The 20872-nt window shown below is 40.1% G+C and overlaps 2 protein-coding genes across 3 annotated transcripts in view; both read left to right on the forward strand.

Annotated features, from left to right (window-relative positions):
- Positions 1–20825, forward strand: part of LOC144647783 (arrestin domain-containing protein 4-like) — a 62048-nt gene extending 41223 nt beyond the window's left edge. Inside the window, exons 2-7 of one of the 2 annotated variants that reach the window (XM_078507479.1) lie at positions 856–1079; positions 5357–5564; positions 7097–7257; positions 8034–8271; positions 9194–9249; positions 19607–20825. In XM_078507479.1, coding sequence (XP_078363605.1) covers positions 856–1079; positions 5357–5564; positions 7097–7257; positions 8034–8271; positions 9194–9249; positions 19607–19633 — 914 coding nt within the window. In that variant the 3' untranslated portion in view covers positions 19634–20825. Of the gene's footprint in view, positions 1–855; positions 1080–5356; positions 5565–7096; positions 7258–8033; positions 8272–9193; positions 9342–19606 lie in introns of those variants that run through there. The other variant, XM_078507478.1, reaches the window with a different exon arrangement.
- On the forward strand, positions 11831–20825 carry LOC144647784 (arrestin domain-containing protein 4-like). Its single transcript, XM_078507480.1, has 6 exons — positions 11831–12172; positions 14857–15077; positions 15844–16051; positions 16580–16740; positions 18134–18350; positions 19548–20825. Exons 1-6 carry the CDS (start codon positions 11953–11955, stop codon positions 19631–19633), a joined length of 1113 nt encoding a protein of 370 aa, XP_078363606.1. The 5' UTR covers positions 11831–11952; the 3' UTR covers positions 19634–20825.
- Positions 20826–20872: the final 47 nt, after the last annotated feature.

Below are 20872 nucleotides of genomic sequence, written 5' to 3' on the forward strand. Positions count from 1 at the left end.
CCAACGTTATCTGTCATCCGTTCATAACAGATATCCTGCGATCTACGTAGGTTGCGAAGATTCGTCCGAAATCTTGTAAAGCGCTGCATAATAACAGTTTTTCTATCTGCAAAATGTGTTTCGTTGACAATTTGTTGAATAATAAAACAATTATCCTGCTCAATCTTGCGAAATATCGTCTGATTTTGGCCAAACTCGGCCTACGGCCTCGTCAGCTAAGTACAGTCAACTCTCGTTATAGCGGACACGCTCGGGGCGTCGTTTAGTGTCCGTTATAGCGAGAGTCCGTAATAGCGGGAGTCATTTCCAGTCAAACCTCTTTCACCGGGGATCTGGATTTTGTCCGTAATAGCGATTGTCCGCAAGGCGAGAGTTGACTGTATCAGGCTATATTCCGCGCGATTTCGCAGGATGACTGTTAATTATCCCACTGGATATAAGCCCCCTTTTGCTTGATGACAGTACTGAACAGGGCTAAAGGTTGATTTATTATTTCTTTTTAACTTAAAAACGTGCCTTGACTCGTTTTGAAAGGTTTTTTAAATTATTATTCCGCTTATAACCACCCCCCCCCCCCCACCCCCCACCCAGAATATAAGCGCCTCCGTTTATTAGCCAACCCAAAACCCTTACGAAGTTGTATAAGGCCAGGGCTAATATTCAGGATTTTACGGTATACTTAGAGAAATGCCGGAAAATTATCTATAATTTATTAGTAACCATGATCGTACCTTTTTGGTACGCTTCAACGGCACATAGGCTCGTTTGGTCTCGCCATGGGTATTTTGTCTCGACTGCTTCTCGCCAGAAAACGAACCACGACTCCAGTTTAATTTATTTTGTTTCCATATAAAGGCCCTCAAGGCGGAAGTGACGTAAAGCTTCAACCCGGAAATTACAACTTCCCGTTCCAGTTTCCGCTTCCTCCTCACAGCTTACCGACCTCATTTGAAGGTGAATATGGCAGTGTAAGGTACTGGTTGAACGCTGTGGTGGACAGACCCTGGAGATCCAACATGCAAACCAACAGCCCGCTGTTTATTGTCGAGCGAGTACAGATTAGGGACGCCACTTTACTAGTAAGTATCACAAGTAATCGCTCTTGCGCGGTTTACGTGCCAGCTATTTTAGTGCTATTTTCGACAAACAAGGTCTAACTCACTTACTTACCTTACTTGCAACGGTATCCGGTCGTTTCGAGACAAGTCAAGGTCGATTTTAGACACAAGTAAAGTCGATTCGAGACAAGCTCCATTACTTGCATGCGCTATTCGAGACAAGCTCCATTACTTGCGCTCGAGCGAACGAACCTCCGGTCCGTTGTAAATGAAACAAACACACAAACGAGACCAAGTTTTGGTTATGTTTATTTACAAAGAGATTGAGACTTCTTAACTTCAAAACATGTTATGCTACGATCAAGAAACACAAAACACATCACGACTGTCACAAGAGTTACCGAGTTACAACGAGTTATTACAACTTATCAAAATGGCCTCTGCGCAGATTTTTGATTTGCGTCGATCGATGAAGTCGCTTCTGCGAATTTTAGCTTTTTTGTTACAGATATAACAAAAATTACGAAACTAAAACAGTTGTTGTGAACTTTTCTCGAGTTTACTTCGGAAACGAATCAATTTCAGTTTGTCTCGAATCGACTTTAGATGCATGTGTCTCGAATCGACCTCGACTTGTCTTGAAACGACTTGTCTTGAAACGACTTTGTCTCGAAACGACCGTAAACCCTTGCAACAATCTCGGACAATTTTAATTTTTTAATTCGGACGTAAAAAGTGCCCGAAAATAAAACCGTCCGAAATATTAAACGCTATTAATTCGTATCAAGAAATGCGTTTCAACTTTGCTAACAATAGGCTTTGTTTTGCAAGCGAAAAATGACCCTATATGGCCATTTTTGAACAATGGCGCAACAGCTTCAGAACACACGAGGGATTCGACAAAGTTTCCGATTAGCATACGAGCGGGAAATTTAAACGCTCGGAAAGATGGAAGAAAAGACAAATTCTCCCCGGGAGGGTGATACTGGTAGGTTTTGTTCAGTGCAAATAGCGACGGCGCGGGAGACGGGTAGGGGCGACAGTTCATGAAGGTGAACAAGTGGAAATAAAAATTACGAAAGGTTTCGAGTTCAAAGCGCGTTTTCGCGTCTTTGCAAGTATGACTAAACGATACAAGCAAGGCTTCGAGTTTTAAGGGTCGGTTCGTTTCTTCACAAGTGTGAATAAAATCTTAACAAGAGCTAGTTTGAGTTCAAAGCGTAAGTTCGCGTCTTTGCAAGTATGACTAAAAGATTCAAGCAAGGCTTCGAGTTCAAAGCGTCGGTTCGTTTCTTCACAAGGGTGAATAAAATCTCAACAAGAGTTTGAGTTCAAAGCGTGAGTTCGCGTCTTTGCAAGTATGACTAAACGATTCAAGCAAGGCTTCGAGTTCTAAGGGTCGGTTCGTTTCTTCACAAGTGTGAATAAAATCTTAACAAGAGTTTGAGTTCAAAGCGTGAGTTCGCGTCTTTGCAAGTATGACTAAAAGATTCAAGCAAGGCTTCGAGTTCTAAGCGTCGGTTTGTTTCTTCACAAGTGTGAATAAAATCTTTACAAGAGTTCGAGTTCATAGCGCGAGTTCGCGTCTTCGCAAGCGCGACTAAAAGTTTCGAGTTCAAAGCGTCGGTTTGTTTCTTCACAAGTGTGAAAAAAATCTTAACAAGAGTTCGAGTTCAAAGCGCGAGTTTGCGTCTTTGCAAGTATGACTAAACGATTCGAGCAACGCAGGCTACGAGTTCAAAGCGTCGGTTCGTTTCTTCACAAGTGTGAATAAGATCTTAACAAGAGTTTGAGTTCAAAGCGCGAGTTCGCGTCTTTACAAGTATGAGTAAACGATTCAAGCAAGGCTTCGAGTTCAAAGCGTCGGTTTGTTTCTTCACAAGTGTGAATAAAATCTCAACAAGAGTTTGAGTTCATAGCGCGAGTTCGCGTCTTTGCAAGTATGACTAAACGATTCAAGCAAGGCTTCGAGTTCAAAGCGTCGGTTCGTTTTCTTCACAAGTGTGAATAAAATCTCAACAAGAGTTTGAGTTCAAAGCGTGAGTTCGCGTCTTTGCAAGTATGACTAAACGATTCAAGCAAGGCTTCGAGTTCAAAGCGTCGGTTCGTTTCTTCACAAGTGTGAATAAAATCTCAACAAGAGTTTGAGTTCAAAGCGTGAGTTCGCGTCTTTGCAAGTATGACTAAAAGATTCAAGCAAGGCTTCGAGTTCTAAGCGTCGGTTTGTTTCTTCACAAGTGTGAATAAAATCTTTACAAGAGTTCGAGTTCATAGCGCGAGTTCGCGTCTTCGCAAGCGCGACTAAAAGTTTCGAGTTCAAAGCGTCGGTTTGTTTCTTCACAAGTGTGAAAAAAATCTTAACAAGAGTTCGAGTTCAAAGCGCGAGTTTGCGTCTTTGCAAGTATGACTAAACGATTCGAGCAAGGCTTCGAGTTGTAAGCGTCGGTTCGTTTCTTCACAAGTGTGAAACAAGAGTTTGAGTTCAAAGCGTGAATTCGCAGCGTTCGTGAGTTCAAAGCGTCTTGGCAAGTGCGACTAAAAGTTTCGAGTTCAAAGCGTCGGTTTGTTTCTTCACAAGTGTGAAAAAAATCTTAACAAGAGTTCGAGTTCATAGCGCGAGTTCGCGTCTTCGCAAGCGCGACTAAAAGTTTCGAGTTCAAAGTGTCGGTTTGTTTCTTCACAAGTGTGAAAAAAATCTTAACAAGAGTTCGAGTTCAAACCGCGAGTTTGCGTCTTTGCAAGTATGACTAAACGATTCGAGCAACGCAGGCTACGAGTTCAAAGCGTCGGTTCGTTTCTTCACAAGTGTGAATAAGATCTTAACAAGAGTTTGAGTTCGAAGCGCGAGTTCGCGTCTTTACAAGTATGAGTAAACGATTCAAGCAAGGCTTCGAGTTCAAAGCGTCGGTTTGTTTCTTCACAAGTGTGAATAAAATCTCAACAAGAGTTTGAGTTCATAGCGCGAGTTCGCGTCTTTGCAAGTATGACTAAACGATTCAAGCAAGGCTTCGAGTTCAAAGCGTCGGTTCGTTTCTTCACAAGTGTGAATAAAATCTCAACAAGAGTTTGAGTTCAAAGCGTGAGTTCGCGTCTTTGCAAGTATGACTAAACGATTCAAGCAAGGCTTCGAGTTCAAAGCGTCGGTTCGTTTCTTCACAAGTGTGAATAAAATCTCAACAAGAGTTTGAGTTCAAAGCGTGAGTTCGCGTCTTTGCAAGTATGACTAAAAGATTCAAGCAAGGCTTCGAGTTCTAAGCGTCGGTTTGTTTCTTCACAAGTGTGAATAAAATCTTTTCAAGAGTTCGAGTTCATAGCGCGAGTTCGCGTCTTCGCAAGCGCGACTAAAAGTTTCGAGTTCAAAGCGTCGGTTTGTTTCTTCACAAGTGTGAAAAAAATCTTAACAAGAGTTCGAGTTCAAAGCGCGAGTTTGCGTCTTTGCAAGTATGACTAAACGATTCGAGCAAGGCTTCGAGTTGTAAGCGTCGGTTCGTTTCTTCACAAGTGTGAAACAAGAGTTTGAGTTCAAAGCGTGAATTCGCAGCGTTCGTGAGTTCAAAGCGTCTTGGCAAGTGCGACTAAAAGTTTCGAGTTCAAAGCGTCGGTTTGTTTCTTCACAAGTGTGAAAAAAATCTTAACAAGAGTTCGAGTTCATAGCGCGAGTTCGCGTCTTCGCAAGCGCGACTAAAAGTTTCGAGTTCAAAGTGTCGGTTTGTTTCTTCACAAGTGTGAAAAAAATCTTAACAAGAGTTCGAGTTCAAACCGCGAGTTTGCGTCTTTGCAAGTATGACTAAACGATTCGAGCAAGGCTTCGAGTTGTAAGCGTCGATTCGTTTTTTCACAAGTGTGAAACAAGAGTTTGAGTTCAAAGCGTTAATTCGCAGCGTTCGTGAGTTCAAAGCGTCTTGGCAAGTGCGACTAAAAGTTTCGAGTTCAAAGCGTCGGTTTGTTTCTTTACAAGTGTGAAAAAAATCTTAACAAGAGTTCGAGTTCATAGCGCGAGTTCGCGTCTTCGCAAGCGCGACTAAAAGTTTTGAGTTCAAAGTGTCGGTTTGTTTCTTCACAAGTGTGAAAAAAATCTTAACAAGAGTTCGAGTTTGCGTCAGTTTATAAGTATGAATAATAAGTTATGCGTGGTTTAATTTCACGTTCAAAGCGTTGGTTAGTTTCAGGCGCGGAAACCTGTCCTGACGAGTACAAATAGCGCTAGCTTATTATACTCCAGCTGACTATGCCTGTAGATGCCTTCAAATTTTTGTTAATTAGTTAGTAAGTTTGTTTGTTTGTTTGTTTTATCACAGGAACCAAGTGTGAAACAAGAAGATCGCATGTTGGGATGGCCGTGTTGTCCATCTGGCCAGCTGCATTCGAAGGCCCGTATAGACCGACTTGCTTATTGCCCTGGTCAGCAGGTCAAGATATCTGGAAATATCAACAACGAGAGCGGTAAACAAGTTGTCGGTACTGAAGTACAGCTTGTGCAAAAGGTGCTGTTTAAGGCGCCTCGTGGTGAGTGAAGTACAGGAAAACAATAATAGATTATAGCTTCGACCCTGTTATAAACAAAATGTTTTCTAACAGCAGATCAGCGAATTGCAAGAGCATGCACTCGTGACCATACCTAACTGAATTGCCAATTTACTTCGGACGCTGACTACTATTTCCTCACAGACGGGCTATTTCGCGGCTGTTTCTTAGTCTCCACTCTCTCCTTCGTAGAGGCACCTTCAGTGGATGGAGAAAGACGAAAAAACTCGAAAAAATAAAAATAGGGGAGCGCGGGGGACGACGGGAAAGGCCAAACGGCAATTGCCTGCCTCTCGCCTTTCCTTTTCCATTCCCATTGTCCCTCGTGCGCTTTTGTTGCTATTTCGCGCGCTTACTTTTCACCTCTCCCTATTATCCAGCCTGTACAAAAAACCTCTGCGAAGGAGAGAGTGGTATCCAACAAGTAGACGACAAAATACAATAGTAAAAGGTTCGAATCGAGTGCAATACATTATTTTGGGTGATTAAAAGGAGTATAGCAAATGAGTTTGCTTTTGAAATGCGTGAGAAAAGGAACCCGTACAAGTACTATTAATTGTTCGATACATCACCGCGTAATTAGTAAGTAAGTAATTAAGTAAAAACTTTATTTCAGTGTCTATGTATTTAGCCCTTGTGGGCTAATTGGGGACACCAATTAAAATACCTAAAAACTATTAATTGGCGCAGAAGTGTAGCAGTTGTCGTAAGGTTGCATTTCTACTGGTCCTCTAGTGTAGCAGTTGTTGTTGTTTTTGCAGCTAGGGGCATTATTCCTGTTGTTTGTCAGCATTGTTCTCTTGAAGGGTAACGAGCCATTCATGTCAGACCTTGCGAAAGCTGCTACATGACCCGCCAGCCGACCCAAATGGCGAATATCGGATTCGAGAATTTTGTAATGGTTATGACCAATTAAAAGAGTTAGAGCAGTTTTCAATTGAGTGTCGTAAAACCAAAAACAAAGTAATTACTCTGGCCAATCACAAAGGACACAGACAATCCAGTGAACCAATCAAAACTCGAAGCAAATTCATGTAGCCGGCACGAAGCGCGGGAAAACGTGCGCGAGCTAGTCACGATTGGTTTTGGTTTTACTTCTGATTGGCTAACAAAGTGGCGCGAGATTTTTAAGCCAATCACTAAGCGTAGTAATTCAAAACCAAAGCAAACGCAATTTACTTTCGACACTCAAGTGAAAACCGCTCTATGTTAGTTACTGTTTGTTTGAAAAGATCACATTATCAAACAGCATGATTTTATATGGAATTTTTGACAATAAGATGCACTTGTTCTCCTTAAACTACACGCTGCTCATCGCGAAATACTCTATATTCTGTAAATGCTTACACGATGAAAAACTATGCTTCGCAAGTTTTCTGTCACTCTTAAAAGAAAAACTAAACATACAATGGGAAATCGCAATCCGATTAAAAGAGTTATTACACCCCGGACCTAACAAAATACCAAATACCGTGGCTATTAGTGATGTTAGTTACCGTTTGTTTCTTTTGAAGACACGACGCGCACATGCACAGAGAAGGTTTATATCGTCAAGAATGAGCGAGGTCTGGAACCGGGAGAGGAGACTAGTGTCGAGTTTGATTCCTTCATCATTCCTTCTGTTCAACCTACGACAAAGGGATTCGGTTGCATCGACATATCATACGAAATAAGGGTACGTGATAGTTTTTAGCCTGAGTAAATTTCTGTCTTAATGGTCAATTATTTCGCCGTTTGAGAAGTGTTCGAGAGTTAAACGAGAAAAACTTATGACGTTGCTCAGTAAAGATCTGTAAAGTGTCTGATTGGTTGATGTTAAGTTTTGAATTTTCGCGCGAAAGTAACAACCAATCAGAGAAGTACATGGAACTCTATAGAGCACGTCATCAAAAGAGGAAGATGTCTCGTAAGCTAATCTGGTCTGGCATCTGATATGCCTCTGAAACAAAAAACAAACAAACCAAAAAAAATCGGCCAGTTAGTTTGAAAGCTCGTTGCTCATTTCATGATCTTGCAATCTTGAGGCAATTATCTTTCTATATTGAGTTGACCCTTCCACGTTCAAGCAAAGTCATACATCCACAACCAATATAAGGATGGTGAGGCGCGTCGTTATCGGCAAACCGGTAATGCGAAATGTCAGCAGTCTTGGTCTTTCCCAATCAATATATAAGGTAATGTCCAAGAATGACTATGCGCAGACAAATGTCACATAGAAAACTGCTCATTTTCGAACGATTTTGACTGCTTTTCTTCATATCAATTAAGCAACAACAGCAACAAGTAGCTTTATTTGCATGAACGAATACACTAAGCTGAAGAGAATCGTAGGCTAGGACTTCTTTGATGTTCAGAGACTGATTCCTATCGGCTTTCATAATTGTTTTGGGGCTTTGCTCATCACTAAAACGTCTCCAGTGCCAGTCTAATTCTTAATTTTCTTCTTTTCAGTTCATAGTGCGTGTGGCCAAAGCTTTTAACACCGACATCAAATTCCCAGTTGTAATAACCACAGTACCGCCTAGCTCCCAACCCTCCATCGACCCAGTCCTCAGTCAACAGATCTACAGAGCTCTCGCCAATTACCTGTCGTCTCGTGTTGCTGCTGAATTAGCCAGTGATAATGCAGAAGAGGAGACCGAGGCGGAAGGGCAAACTATTAGCGACGGATCAGGGACACCAGTCAACGGTAAGTGTCTGCATGAAGTGAAGATAGATGGACACTTCCCTTTTATTTCTCTTGTATACAAAGGATAATTAAAAATGTACTTCCAAACTTACTTGTCCGTCTAGATGACCAAGTCTTCTTTGAAAAATCGTTTTCCTGGAAGAAAAATTCAGACGACTTGTACGTCCAAAGTCGTGTCCGTCTCGTTTTCATACTAAGACGATTTGCCCGTCTCTAGTGTGAAAACGGCCATTCATCAGGGTAATATGCAGAACAGCGTAGTCTCCTCAAAGAAAAGTATTTCATTTGAGAATCCGAGAGAGCCAATTTCTCCGTAATCGTGGAAGCAAGACGAGATAGGCCTAGTTTAAAAAAATATATGCGTGCCTATTGTGAAACGTTTAGGAGTAACTCAATTTCGATAGGGCGCTCATTAGTGTCTCACTATTAACCCAAGTTGTAGAAATTACCGTTGAATTGTTTAGGAATCCTGACAAACTGCTTTGGGACATGGACTGGCAGGGGGAAGGGGGCGGGGAAGATGTAGGGGGATATACTGCTAGTAGCCTGGGCAATGAAATTCAAATATGAATTCTGCAATTTTCAGTGAGTATTCGTTTATTTGTGCCCACAGTCAGGGGGGATCCAGGATTTTTGGGGGGTTTTAAAATTTTTTTTTTTTTTTTTTGTTTGCGGGGGGGGGGGTAAAAATTATTTTTTTTAAAATTTTTTTTTTTTTTTTTTTTTTTTTTTTTTTTGGAAACCCACCCCCCCCCCCCCCCCCCCCCCCCACCCAAAAACTGTTCGGGGAACATTAACAGAGAAATGGTGTTGGTAATGTTGGTACACTGGTGTTGGTATGAAAGATGAGAAATATTGAGCCTAGGCTGGGGGGATCTCCCCAAAGAAGGTTAACTTTTTGTCTCTGTTCTTTTCGATCCAGGCCCTCCTGACGTCAGAGTTGAAAGTGGCGAGAGGTCTGGATCTGACACTAGTCGCCCTTACCAGTATTCAAGGATTGTGTGAGATATTTTCCTGGCCCTGTACCTTATATGTAGTTTGAGATACGACCACCAGCGGCTATGTTCCTTTGTTTCTTGAAAAGCATGTTTGGAATAACAGGACTTTTTAATTAGGTCACATAATGACGCTTAACTCCATAAAAAGTCGTGTCTTGTCATGTGATGTTATGCGAGGTCGTGTCATGTCAATTCATGGCATGCCATGCCATGCAGTGTTGTGACGTCATATTAAAATAGCCCTAACATGAGAAAAAATTAACATGGTAAATTTTAAGCTAGGCGATAAATGATAGAGATGAAATAGTCATAATGTCCCGAGCATTGGACGAAGAAAAGAAACTGAGTCCCCGACGGGAATCGAACCAGAAACCAGGGCCATATACCGGGGCCATTTACGAGGTCGATATGTGACATGCTTCCTTCATACTGCTAGGATCAGCAATGTCGAAAGCATCAAGTGTGTAATTAATAATACCGAGGGTAAATTTTTATCTCGGTGATAAATGATAAAGACAAGATGTTCTTAATGTCACGAGCGTGGGACAAAGAAAGTCCCAGGTCTGAGTCCCTGTTCAGCTCACCATAATTCTTCTAGTAGCTCAGTGGTTATATGTTAGAACGCCTAACTGAGACTCTAGATCTCCTCCAACTTCCGAGAGCTTGGAACAAGCTAGTATTTCGGAGGCCATGGGTTCGATTCCTGTAGTGGACTCAGATTTGTTTTTATTCAACGCTCATGACATAATGAACATCTCATCTTTAGCCCTAACATAGTTGTTAAATTTTTTTTGATGTCGCAAAATTTAAACGATGTCGTTAGTATTTAATTTGAATCCTAGTGTCTTGAAGAGGAAGTCAGTAAAGCCTAAAGGGAAGCCAGGACGCTGGTAAATCGAGCAGAGTAAAACTCCCTGGCTAAACTAAAAAACATTGTTGCGGAGTCAAATTCAATGTTTCCCAGTTCAGAGCGCGGGAAATATTTGTTGCGGAAACAAATTTTGCTTCTCGGGAAGAAAGAAATTCTTTTGCTTCAGGTTAAAAGCTTTTTTGCTTTCCGGAGACAAATTTGCTTCTGAAACATATGTTGCCTAGCTAAGCCACCATGGAATCAATGTTGACTAGTTTACACATGCAACCGGGCAGCAAAGCATTATCCTTCCTTTTCCTTCCCGCTAATTCAGCCACCTGGGAAACACGGCAAGGAACCACGTCTCTGCTACAATGTTTCTTAGTTTAGTCAGGCCTTTTAAGAACGGAAGAATTACTGACATACGGGTTGTTATTTAAATTCTGCATGTTCTTTTCGTCTTAAAATTAGCTGCTAAAAAATATATTTTAGTGCGTTAATGGGATGATGGAATATAATTATTGTAGGCAACCTTGTACGTGCTTTTACGAGAAGTACTGTTTGAACTCAGCAGTCTTGTATCACAGAAGTGAAGGATTATAATAAAATATTCTCGTAACTTTTCAAAATGAACTTTGAACTGTGCTCGATACTCTGTATGTATTAGAGCTTCTAAATTACGAGAAACTGCAAATGCAAATAAAAGAAAGTAAACGCGCGCCGAACACGGATGTCGCGTTTACATAGCGTATTGCAAGCACGAGAGTTTGCTGTAACTAGAAAGGAAATGTCACGGATGATAACGGTACTTAATTTAAGAAACGTATTATTGCGTTAGAGTTGCCGGAGAAGATTTTGGAATATCTGATCGAAGTCGACGTATTTTTCATAAGGGGCAAACGGCGAAAATTAAGGGGACCGTATGGCAGTTGATCTCATCATCTCTCATCATCATCATCATCATCATCATCATCATCATCATCATCATCATCATCATCATCATCATCATCATCATCATCATCATCATCATCGTCGTCGTCGTAATCATCATAAACATATTCACTATCACCATTATCATCATCGTCGAATAAAATAAAAGGAAATTTTTTTTTTTGATCGTCACGTTCCATCAAGAATGATTCATTCAATGATTTCGATTCAACTTTTAAACTGGTTCAAAGGCTAGAACCCAAAATATGTGGTAGTGCAGAAGTTAAATCTTACTGGGAAAAAATTCAAATGTAGTTAAAACTATTGTTATTCCAACATTTCTGAGAAAAGCAGCACTTATTTTAGTTCCTAAAGATCTCATACTGTTCTATGGATTTATTTGGTGGCCTAATGGTTAGTGCGCCGTACTCCGGATCGAGCGGTCCGGGTTCGAGACCTGGCCGGGGTCACTGTGTTGTGTTCTTGGGCAAGACACTGTCTTTCTCTCATAGTGCCTCTCCACACCCAGGTGTATAAATGGGTATTGGCGACATAATGCTTTGGGGGAGGGACCCTGCAATGGACTAGCATCCCATTCAGGGCGGAGTATAAATATTCCTAGCCGCTTTATGCTACCGAAACCGGGATAAGCTCGGGCAGTATGGGCCACTTGGCTCGAGGCTTCCCTTTGTTAATGATAAAATTATAGATTCTGCAATTAATTAGTTTCGGACTTGGCCAAGGGGAACGAAGACCCTGGGAACTAGATTAAACACGCAGTAATTGCTTCCGTGTGCAAATTAGCGGTCATGTTTACTAGCTTAGAATTTTTAAACACACAACATTACTTGTTTTGAAGTTGAGTACACAAACAATTTGTGAAGCAGCGATAAAGCCGTGATCATGGTAAATCACTTTGCCATCGTTCTTGCTGAAAACAAAGTTTTCCAGCCCGGTGACACAATTTCAGGTTCGGTGTTGCTCAGCAGAGACAAAGAGATAAACCTGAGACGTATTTACATTGAACTGCACGGAATGGGGGGCGTTGCAATGGTTTCCCTGAGTACTATCTACCTGAAGAGATGGAAGTATCTAGATTTGAAGTCAACCCTTCTTGGCGAAGGTAAGAGCGGTATGCATTTAAAATACAGTAAAATGTACATATACTGATACGAATATAATTATATTCTACCAGTTATCACAGATTAGGTCAGTGTGTGCAAATCTTGAAGGGGTAGCGAATGCTAAAGCCCGGACCAAACGAGGATGAGAGTTCAAACTCTCACTGTCGTTTGGCATGGAACTCTCATGCACTCTCATCGACTCTCGTGCGCTCTCATCGACTCTCATCGACTTTGAACGTGTTCAAATTTTTCATAAGAGTCGATGAGAGTTTAATGGACTCTCGTTCTCGCTTGGCCCGAGCTGATGACAGTCGATGAGAAATGAAAACTCTCATAGTGAGAGTCAACTGTCGTCAACTCTTATCCTCTTATCCGGGGCTTAAAATGCGAGACTTGTCGAGACCCCGAGTCCGAAACCGACAAGCCGGAGACTTAGTGCCGAGAGTACCAATCCCGTTACTTGTGTATGTATTAATTTACACAGGCGACCTACAAGGCATACAACGTGAAGACCGAAAAATCTGATTCTGCCTATGAAATTTCGCCGACAAAACGTATGTCCTCGATAATCGCTTTCGTCAGGGCTCCCGGTCGTCGAATTAGCCGGAACAGTCTACGAACTACAGTCTGGTCTAATTTGAGACGATTAGTTCGTGGACAACTAAAAATGGAATATCAAATGAGATCGCGAATTCGCTTTCTTGATGTGATCTGTACTCTACCAGCTGGAACAGTTTCTGCACGTTTTCGCGTCAAAATTGCTGAATACCTTCCTCGATGATGCCAACAGAAAGATGTAAAGAAATTTTGGATTCGTTTCAAGGGCTCCTAACAAATATGCGCTTTCTGAAAACTTCCATTAAGTCTACTGAGTTGCGAGGTTAAAGCTCAAAACGTATTAATAAATAATATAGAAATTTTTATAACTTGTTTATAAATTGCATGACTATACATATGATATCTGTAGGTCGGATAACTATCATCTCAGCCTCACTTTTTTCTTGAGTCTAAGTGACAGCAAGTTTGAGATATACATTCTCTTCTCAGTTTCGAAAGGAAAAGAAACCTTTCATGCTGCGTGAAAACACTAGAAAATATTTTCATTAGTAATTCAAATTGCTTTGATCAGCTAGCCGTTCAAGATAACATCAAACTTAAGCACCCAGTTTAGCTTCCTCATTGGTTTGATCACTGGACTGAAGAACTCCTCGGGCGATTCGTTTTTTTCTCGATCGCCTCGTTCCTTTGAAGGATTGCGATGTATGACAATACTTTAAAAGCTGTGCACCGTTCGGGAAACACGCAATTCAAATAGAATTTCAACTACTTCCAAATTTTTGGTTTGTTATAAGTTTTGCAATTTCAAATTCAGTTTCTAGAGCATTTTTTAACTACCATTTGAAATGTTCGCAGTTAAGTCGCGCTAATCCACATTTAAAGAACGCGGAAGCATAACCTTTATTCATTAATAGGAAAACAAAACGTAAATTTCTTTGATACTTGTCTTCTTGTTGGTTTAATCAGGACTCAAGGGCTGGGAAAACTTAAAGCGGTTTACGCATCCTTTTCAGCAGGAAGCGTATCATCTTTGGCTGTGTCGCTCGAAGAAAGATGTCTTTTGTTAAAAAAATTAGAACGCATTTCCTAAACTCGATGTTGTGTTTTTTTTTTGAACCCAGACCCTTGATCGGCCAAAAACAATGGAGACCTTACGGCAAAAAGTGATAGCTCAACCATACTCGTTTACTAGAAAAGGCCATTTTCCTAACTGGCGCATCATTTCCAAAATTATTATCTATTGTGTTGCCGTAATCTTAGTTGTTTGATTATTTCAAGCGAAGAAATAGTTCCAACGCTGTGGGATGCCATTTATGATATTAAAACCAAAAATTTTTAAGGGAGAAAAAAGCAAAAAAAATTATTCAAATTAAACCGCGAGGGGAAAAACCTACAATGGGAAAAAAAAAAAAAAAAGAAAAAAAAAAAAAAAGAGGGAAAAAAAGAAAAAAAAAAAAAAAAAAAACAAAAAAAAAAAAGAAAGAAGAAAAAAAAAAAAAAAAAGAAAAAAAAAAAAAAAATAAAAAACCAAAAGTAAGAACATTGGGGTCATTATTTGGTTTAATAACTTTTAAGAACAATTGCAATGCGCAATTCTTTTACTTTAGGAGGCCATTTTTGAAGTTATCTAATGTATAACAGATTTTTGACTCTTTGTCAGCTTTTGCTAGAACTTCTAGCACAAAGCTGTCACTTTTTCAAATTTCCATTTGAGTGTATTTACATTAGACCTTTTAGGATGTTTTCCCTCTTTTGCTATTTCAATAAAGACAATGTCTTTGCTTAAATTCTCAGTCAGATGACTTCTTACTCCAAAATCCAAATTTTCGTCAGTATAGAATGGTACCGCCATCTGATTTGATATGCCTGTAGTGGATGGAGGGAGACGAGAATGGAGAAGGGAACGAGGGAGGAGCAAGAAGGGGGAACAAAGCAAGACAGACAATGTGGTGACGGCGGCAAACATCTTTTAGGAGTTTTATTCCCCCCTCATCATCATCATCATCATTATCATCACCATCATCATCATCATCATCATCATCATCATCATCATCATCATCAGTACACCATTTGCAAACTTCACTTGTTTAAAAGTTTATTATTATTATTTTTCGGTTTTCTTTAGAGCCTTTTAGTGACATAAAGCTTCAACCCGGAATGTACAACTTTCCTTTCCAGTTTACACTCCGTTCTCACAGCCTACCGACATCATTTGAAGGTAAATATGGCAATGTAAGTTACTGGCTGAACGCTGTGGTGGACCTTCCCGGGTGTGCATCTTACCTTCAAACCCGCACTTCGCTATATATTGCCGCACGAGTGAGGATAAGGGACCCCAGACTTCTGGTAAGTATGGTGAGACTTTCTAACTTTTTTCATTATCAGTGTAGGCGCCTGAGTGCTAATTTCGTACCTGCTCAGAAGGTCTCTTTGGCGCGCGGGAGGCGCAACAGGGCACGTTGCATTTTGTCTCTGTCCTGGTTGAAACTAATCACTTGAACATGTATTTGATCTGCATGAAAATGTACGTGCGAGTAAAATTTACTTTCATATAAAGTGTCCTTTGTCTAGAAAAATCGTTTTGAAATAAGGAGTTATGGGAGTAATAAGGCTCAAAGGCAATTCAAAACCCAAAACCTTATCAAGAAGAAAGTGTGTAATCAGAAACCTACAGAAAATACAAGCAGCGCAGCAAGAAGCACAACTTATGACGCATGTAAGATAAATGAAATATTTTACATTCATCTTACCTATCACGTATTTTCGTTCATTTTTTTTCGAAAATAATCATAGCATGGCAAAAAAGAACAACTACGAAAAACCCTTACCGGTTCTCATCACACTAGGTTTCTAATATGAGGAGAAATTGAGCCGCCGAGTTGAGTTCTTCTTACCATCCTCTTTTCGACCGCACTGAAAACTCTTGTGCTCGATAATATATTCAAGATAGCTGACTTTGTTTTCGCATTCCTCACGGGCATTTTGCTACTTAGGTATAACAAGTCGAGTTCTTGACCCCATTATTTCATAGTCAGTTGTTGTTATTATTATTTTATGTCAGGAGCCATAATCGGAGCCCCTATCGATTATGGCTTCTGTTTATATACAACAGGTACCATATGTGAAACAACAAGACCGGATGTTGGGATGGCCGTGTTGTCCATCAGGCCAGCTGTATGCCAAGGCCCGTATAGACCGACTAGCGTATTGCCCTGGTCAGCAGGTCAAGATATCTGGAAATATCAGTAACGAGAGTGGCAAACGAGTTGTCGGTACTGAAGTACAGCTTGTGCAGAAGGCGCTGTTCAAAGCGCCTGACAGTGAGTAAAATAAGCAGAGAAGCGATAATGATGATGATAATGATGATGATGATGATGATGATGATGATGATGATGATGATGATAAACATTCTTTTTTTAATTGAGGAAACAGGCACCCCTTCAGAAAAAAACAATAAAAAAATTGATAAGTTAAATTTGAAAAAAAAAAACTTACTAGATAAATTACTTACTAATTGAATTGCCAAAAAATCCATTGCAAATTACAAATTTTGATTTGTTTGAAATGTTTTGGAATGAAGTCCCAAATCTTAATAGGTAGACTGTTCCATAGTCTTGCCGCACTAAACATAAACGAGCGCTGACTGTAAGACTGTTTTACTATAAGTAAAATCAAATTTCTAGTGCCGTTTCGTGTATCCATCGAATGAATTGTGCTGAATTTGAGAAACTTCCCTAGATGTAGCTAGACAGCATACAATTGATAATAGATTACCTTCTAATCTGTGCTGTAAGAAAGTACTTCTTATTTTAGTGATCTTTGTAATTTCCTCTTTGTTTGTTTTTTAGATACGAAAAGTACAGTTGAAAAGAAGGTTTACGTAGTCAAAAATGAGCGGGGACTGGCGCAGGGTGAGGAGACTAGTGTTGAGTTCGATTCCTTCGTCATTCCTTCTCTTCCGCCAACAACAAAGGGATATGGTTGCATCGACATATCGTATGAAATAAGGGTATGTGGTGGTTTTTGGCCTGCGTGGCTTGCTAAATATTTTTGACGTCTCGTTTTTGCTTCCCATTGGCTTTAATATTTGCCTCTGGGCGCCTTTCTTTCGACCAAAAACTCCGGTTTGATTCTCTGGACTGAAATCTCGCTTAAGGAGTCTTATAACGATTTCCAGCACTTTCCTGTTCTTAAACGTCGATGGGACAGTACTACAAATATTTATCATTATCATTCGATGCATTTTATCCTTTCTTTTCATTGGCCAAGAGCCTACCACGTGGTCTACAAATAACTGCTTACAAATAATGGTCTGCTCATGCGCATGAGCTGCTGAAAGTGATTTTGCTGCGAATAATATTCTGCTCATGCGTCAAACAAATTTCCAATCATTGCTAAACAAGTTGTGGTCATTCTCTATACGTCACTGGTAACCAAAGCAACATGATGATCAGCATGTTGAGATAAAACGTTTGGCAAAGTTTAAAAAATTCTAAAATTTAAGGTGGCTCTGAACCCCGTGTACAGCATTTTTTTTAACTTGCAAAAGTTGTATCTTCACATGCTGATCATTATTCCATCATAAAAAAAATGTGGGTCACCAAGTTCGTTTTTGAGTTATAAGCACTTACAGCGAAAGTTAAGTGTATATCCTTTGCTATGGTAACTTGTGATGTCAAGAAAATAATCATATCTTGTTCACCATAACTGTTGCGTCAACTGAAAAAGAGTCGTAGTATTAATTCTTCAAAGTTGAGGTGCTGAGTAATGCAGGAGTAATAGTAAATAGTAAATATGGTAAATATGGTGTATTTTCTACAGAAATAAATTAAATTTAGGTAGTTTATTCAGTCAGTTTATACAAGTGTGATTGTTAAGTCGTTGAAGGCATTTTACAAATGGTTCAGAGATGCGAGTAGCTAATTTGGACAGCTGACGGCCGAGACAAACTGCCATAAAACACAAATCAATTTGCAACAACAGTTTATTTGAAAAAACATTATAATTTGGTGTCGTTATTGCGCGCCTCTTTGTACAGAATCTACGTCATTTTGTGAGCACAATTTTGGAAATCAGGAGCATAATTTGTGAATTCTGGCATAATTTTGGCATAATTTGGCAAAATTTCGAGCACTGCTAGTAGCATAATATTCCACTATTAGGAGCATAGCGTCGGCATCGTGCTGTTCGCTATTCGGGTTTTCCAGACAGCCACAGTGTATCGCATTTCGAAAATTCTACAGTTTCCAGATTTCTTAGGCACTTTCCCAGGAACCTAGCGAACAATACGCTTTCGTTTCGAAATTTGTCGGATTATTTGGTCAAATGGAAAGCGCCTTCGGGGTATTGCTCTCCCCAAGAAACTTCAAGCGCAGTCTAATTTTAGTGAACCTTCTTTTCAGTTCATGGTACGTGTGGCCAAAGCCTTTGACACCAAAATAACATTCCCAGTTATAATAACCACAGTACCCCCTAGCTCCATCGTTGCAGACATGGGTCGACGTGTTGCCAATTACCTAGCATCACGTGAGGCTGCTGAACCGGCCAATGTTAATGCAGAAGAGGAGATTGAGGCGGGAAAGCAAACTGTAAGCGACGGATCAGGGACCCCAGCCAATAGTAAGTATTGGTATATCGAGATAAATAAACATTTCAAATCTCCAAATGTGCGTTTTTTTGTGAAGTTTCCGACCTCTCTTCGAGGATTGTCCGATTTTAAAAGGTCGTTTCTGAGCGTTTTTCTTACATTTAGGAGATTCTGACAAAGATTGCCGAGGAATAACTTAGTTCTATAAATAGAGGCTGATAATTATTAAAGAAAGGATTTATTACAGAATGGCTATCCACGCAGGTGTACAAATGACATCTTATGAATTGTTGCAATTCTGACAAAAAGCGTTGTCTTGTTGATCTTGCGCTGGCGTAATATAAGCCATATAACAAACATATTTTATATATTATATAAAGAATATTTAAGATATATAAGGAATGCATACTAAATAAGAAATATCTCTTTATGATGATCTATCGTAATTTGTAATCTGAGGCACTGAACTGTGAGGTACACGCCGTGGAAAAATAATGATTTTTTTTATTATGTACTTTGTGGGAGGCGCGGTGGCCATGGAGCGCGCCAACCCGAGCGAACGGCCCGGGTCGAGTCGGCCGGGGCGCGCGTGTGCGGGCAGACACACCCACAGGCCTCTCTCCACCCAGGGAAATGGGACCGGCGAAACGCCGGGGGCCGCGATGGACGGCATCCCACGGGGGGAGCAACCAGTGCAGACGGAAACCGGGAAAGCCCGGCGAGGGCCCGGCGGACACAAAATTTTTTTTACCTTACTTTGTGAAAGATCAACCTCACGTAGTGAGTGGTGGGGTAGTGGGAGTGATGTACATGCAATAATGGTGTCCATTTGGGTGAGAGGAGAAGGGTATAAGGCAGTGGGGATAAGATATAAGTTGGGTTCATATCGATAAGGATACTGGTCTTCCCTTCTCACCCTCCTTTTCCGCCCCTCGGAACAAAAGCAGACGATCATGCAAAATATTTTTTTTAGCTCCATTCATTTAGGTAAGTGTCCCCCATTAGTAGAGGGTTCTCCCTCGGCCAAAGCAACTGATACATTAATTAAGTCCATGATTAAAAATAAAAAATAAAAAAACGTTACTCTGGTTTAAAAAATGTTAAGAAGTGTTCGTAAAATTTTAATAAAGTCATCTTCATCATCATCATCATCGTCATCATTATTTGTGTTACTGTAGTTACCGAACGGAATCACTTAAGAAGACTGTTTTCTGCGTCTCTATTTTTAGGTTCTTCTGGTGTCAGAAATAGACGGCGTGGCAAGAGGTCTGGATCTGGAACTGGTCGTCCTTATCAGTATTCAAGAATTGTGTAAACTATCTTCCTATATCTGTACCTTTTTTTCGTCGTTTGAGACAATTCCAAGGCGGTTATTTATTAGTTTAGAGTGCTTCAAACCGAAGCAGCTGTAGTGTAGCAGCTCTCGTGAGCTTGTAATTCTACTGGTCCTCTAGTGTATAGCAGTTGCCATTGTTTTGGGGAGGGGTCATTGCTCCTGTTGTTGTTTGTTTGTTCTGTTGTTTTCTTGAAGCGTAGCGAAGCATTTATGTGAAACCTTGTGACAGCTGCTACCCGGTCCGACCAAAGGCAGACATTTATCAATGATGCTGAACACCATTAGTTTGCTTAACTAGTAGTTTAGTAATACAAATAACATGTAGGTAGATTTTACATAATAGCTTCCCGGGGCTTTTTCCTTGTAAATTGTGGGGGCGACTGAGAGTGATTTACAACTTGCCCCGCGATATTCCATCTGCTGAAGTCTACCAGTATTCGAAATGGAGCACATTAAACTACTTATATAAACTCAGGCTAATTAAACTATTTTACAAGGTGGTTAACGGTGAAGCACCAGCTGCGTTATCTCACTTAGCGAACAAAGTTTGTGTGACTTACAGCCCCAGAAGGAACAATAAGATCACTGTCCCTAGATTTAACTCGTACTATGTTCAAAAATTCAAGAGGTGCCATTTTATGGAACGCAGTTTTTTCATTTTATGCAGGCTCCCAATTTTCGGCTTTTTGTCGTAATTTGAAGAAGGACAAATATGTTAAGGAACTTTATTTCTTTTTTTAATGCCCAGTCAGTTCAGTCGCTCCCCAGACATTAACAAGAGTTTAAATGTTACTAATTGTTATTATTTTTTTATGCTGTCTTTTAATTCACATTTCCTCATACGTGATTATTTTTTAAAGTTGTTATAATCCAATGTACATATATATTATTCTTAGGAGATTTACATTTTTATCTTGTATATCGGCTACTAAGTTTAATTTTTTTTTTATTTTTATTATATATCTATACCCCACACAACAAATACACGTATAAAAGGATAGTTAAAACATACAATGTGAAAATAGGGCTGTCTATCATTCTAGCTAAGCTCAGTGTCTTACTTTATGCTGTAAATAATTTTCTCCTTGATTGCATTATTTGTTTGCCGGTTATATAGCGTCCCAGCACTTGCTAAATAAATATTCTTTTGCCATTTTTCTTAATTTATAAATATTCTTCTTTTTCTTTTATACTTCTTGGGGCCTTTACAGGGATCCT

The sequence above is a fragment of the Oculina patagonica genome, chromosome 4, assembly GCF_052425735.1.
Source record: "Oculina patagonica isolate OP01 chromosome 4, crgOcupat, whole genome shotgun sequence".
NCBI lineage: Eukaryota > Metazoa > Cnidaria > Anthozoa > Scleractinia > Oculinidae > Oculina > Oculina patagonica.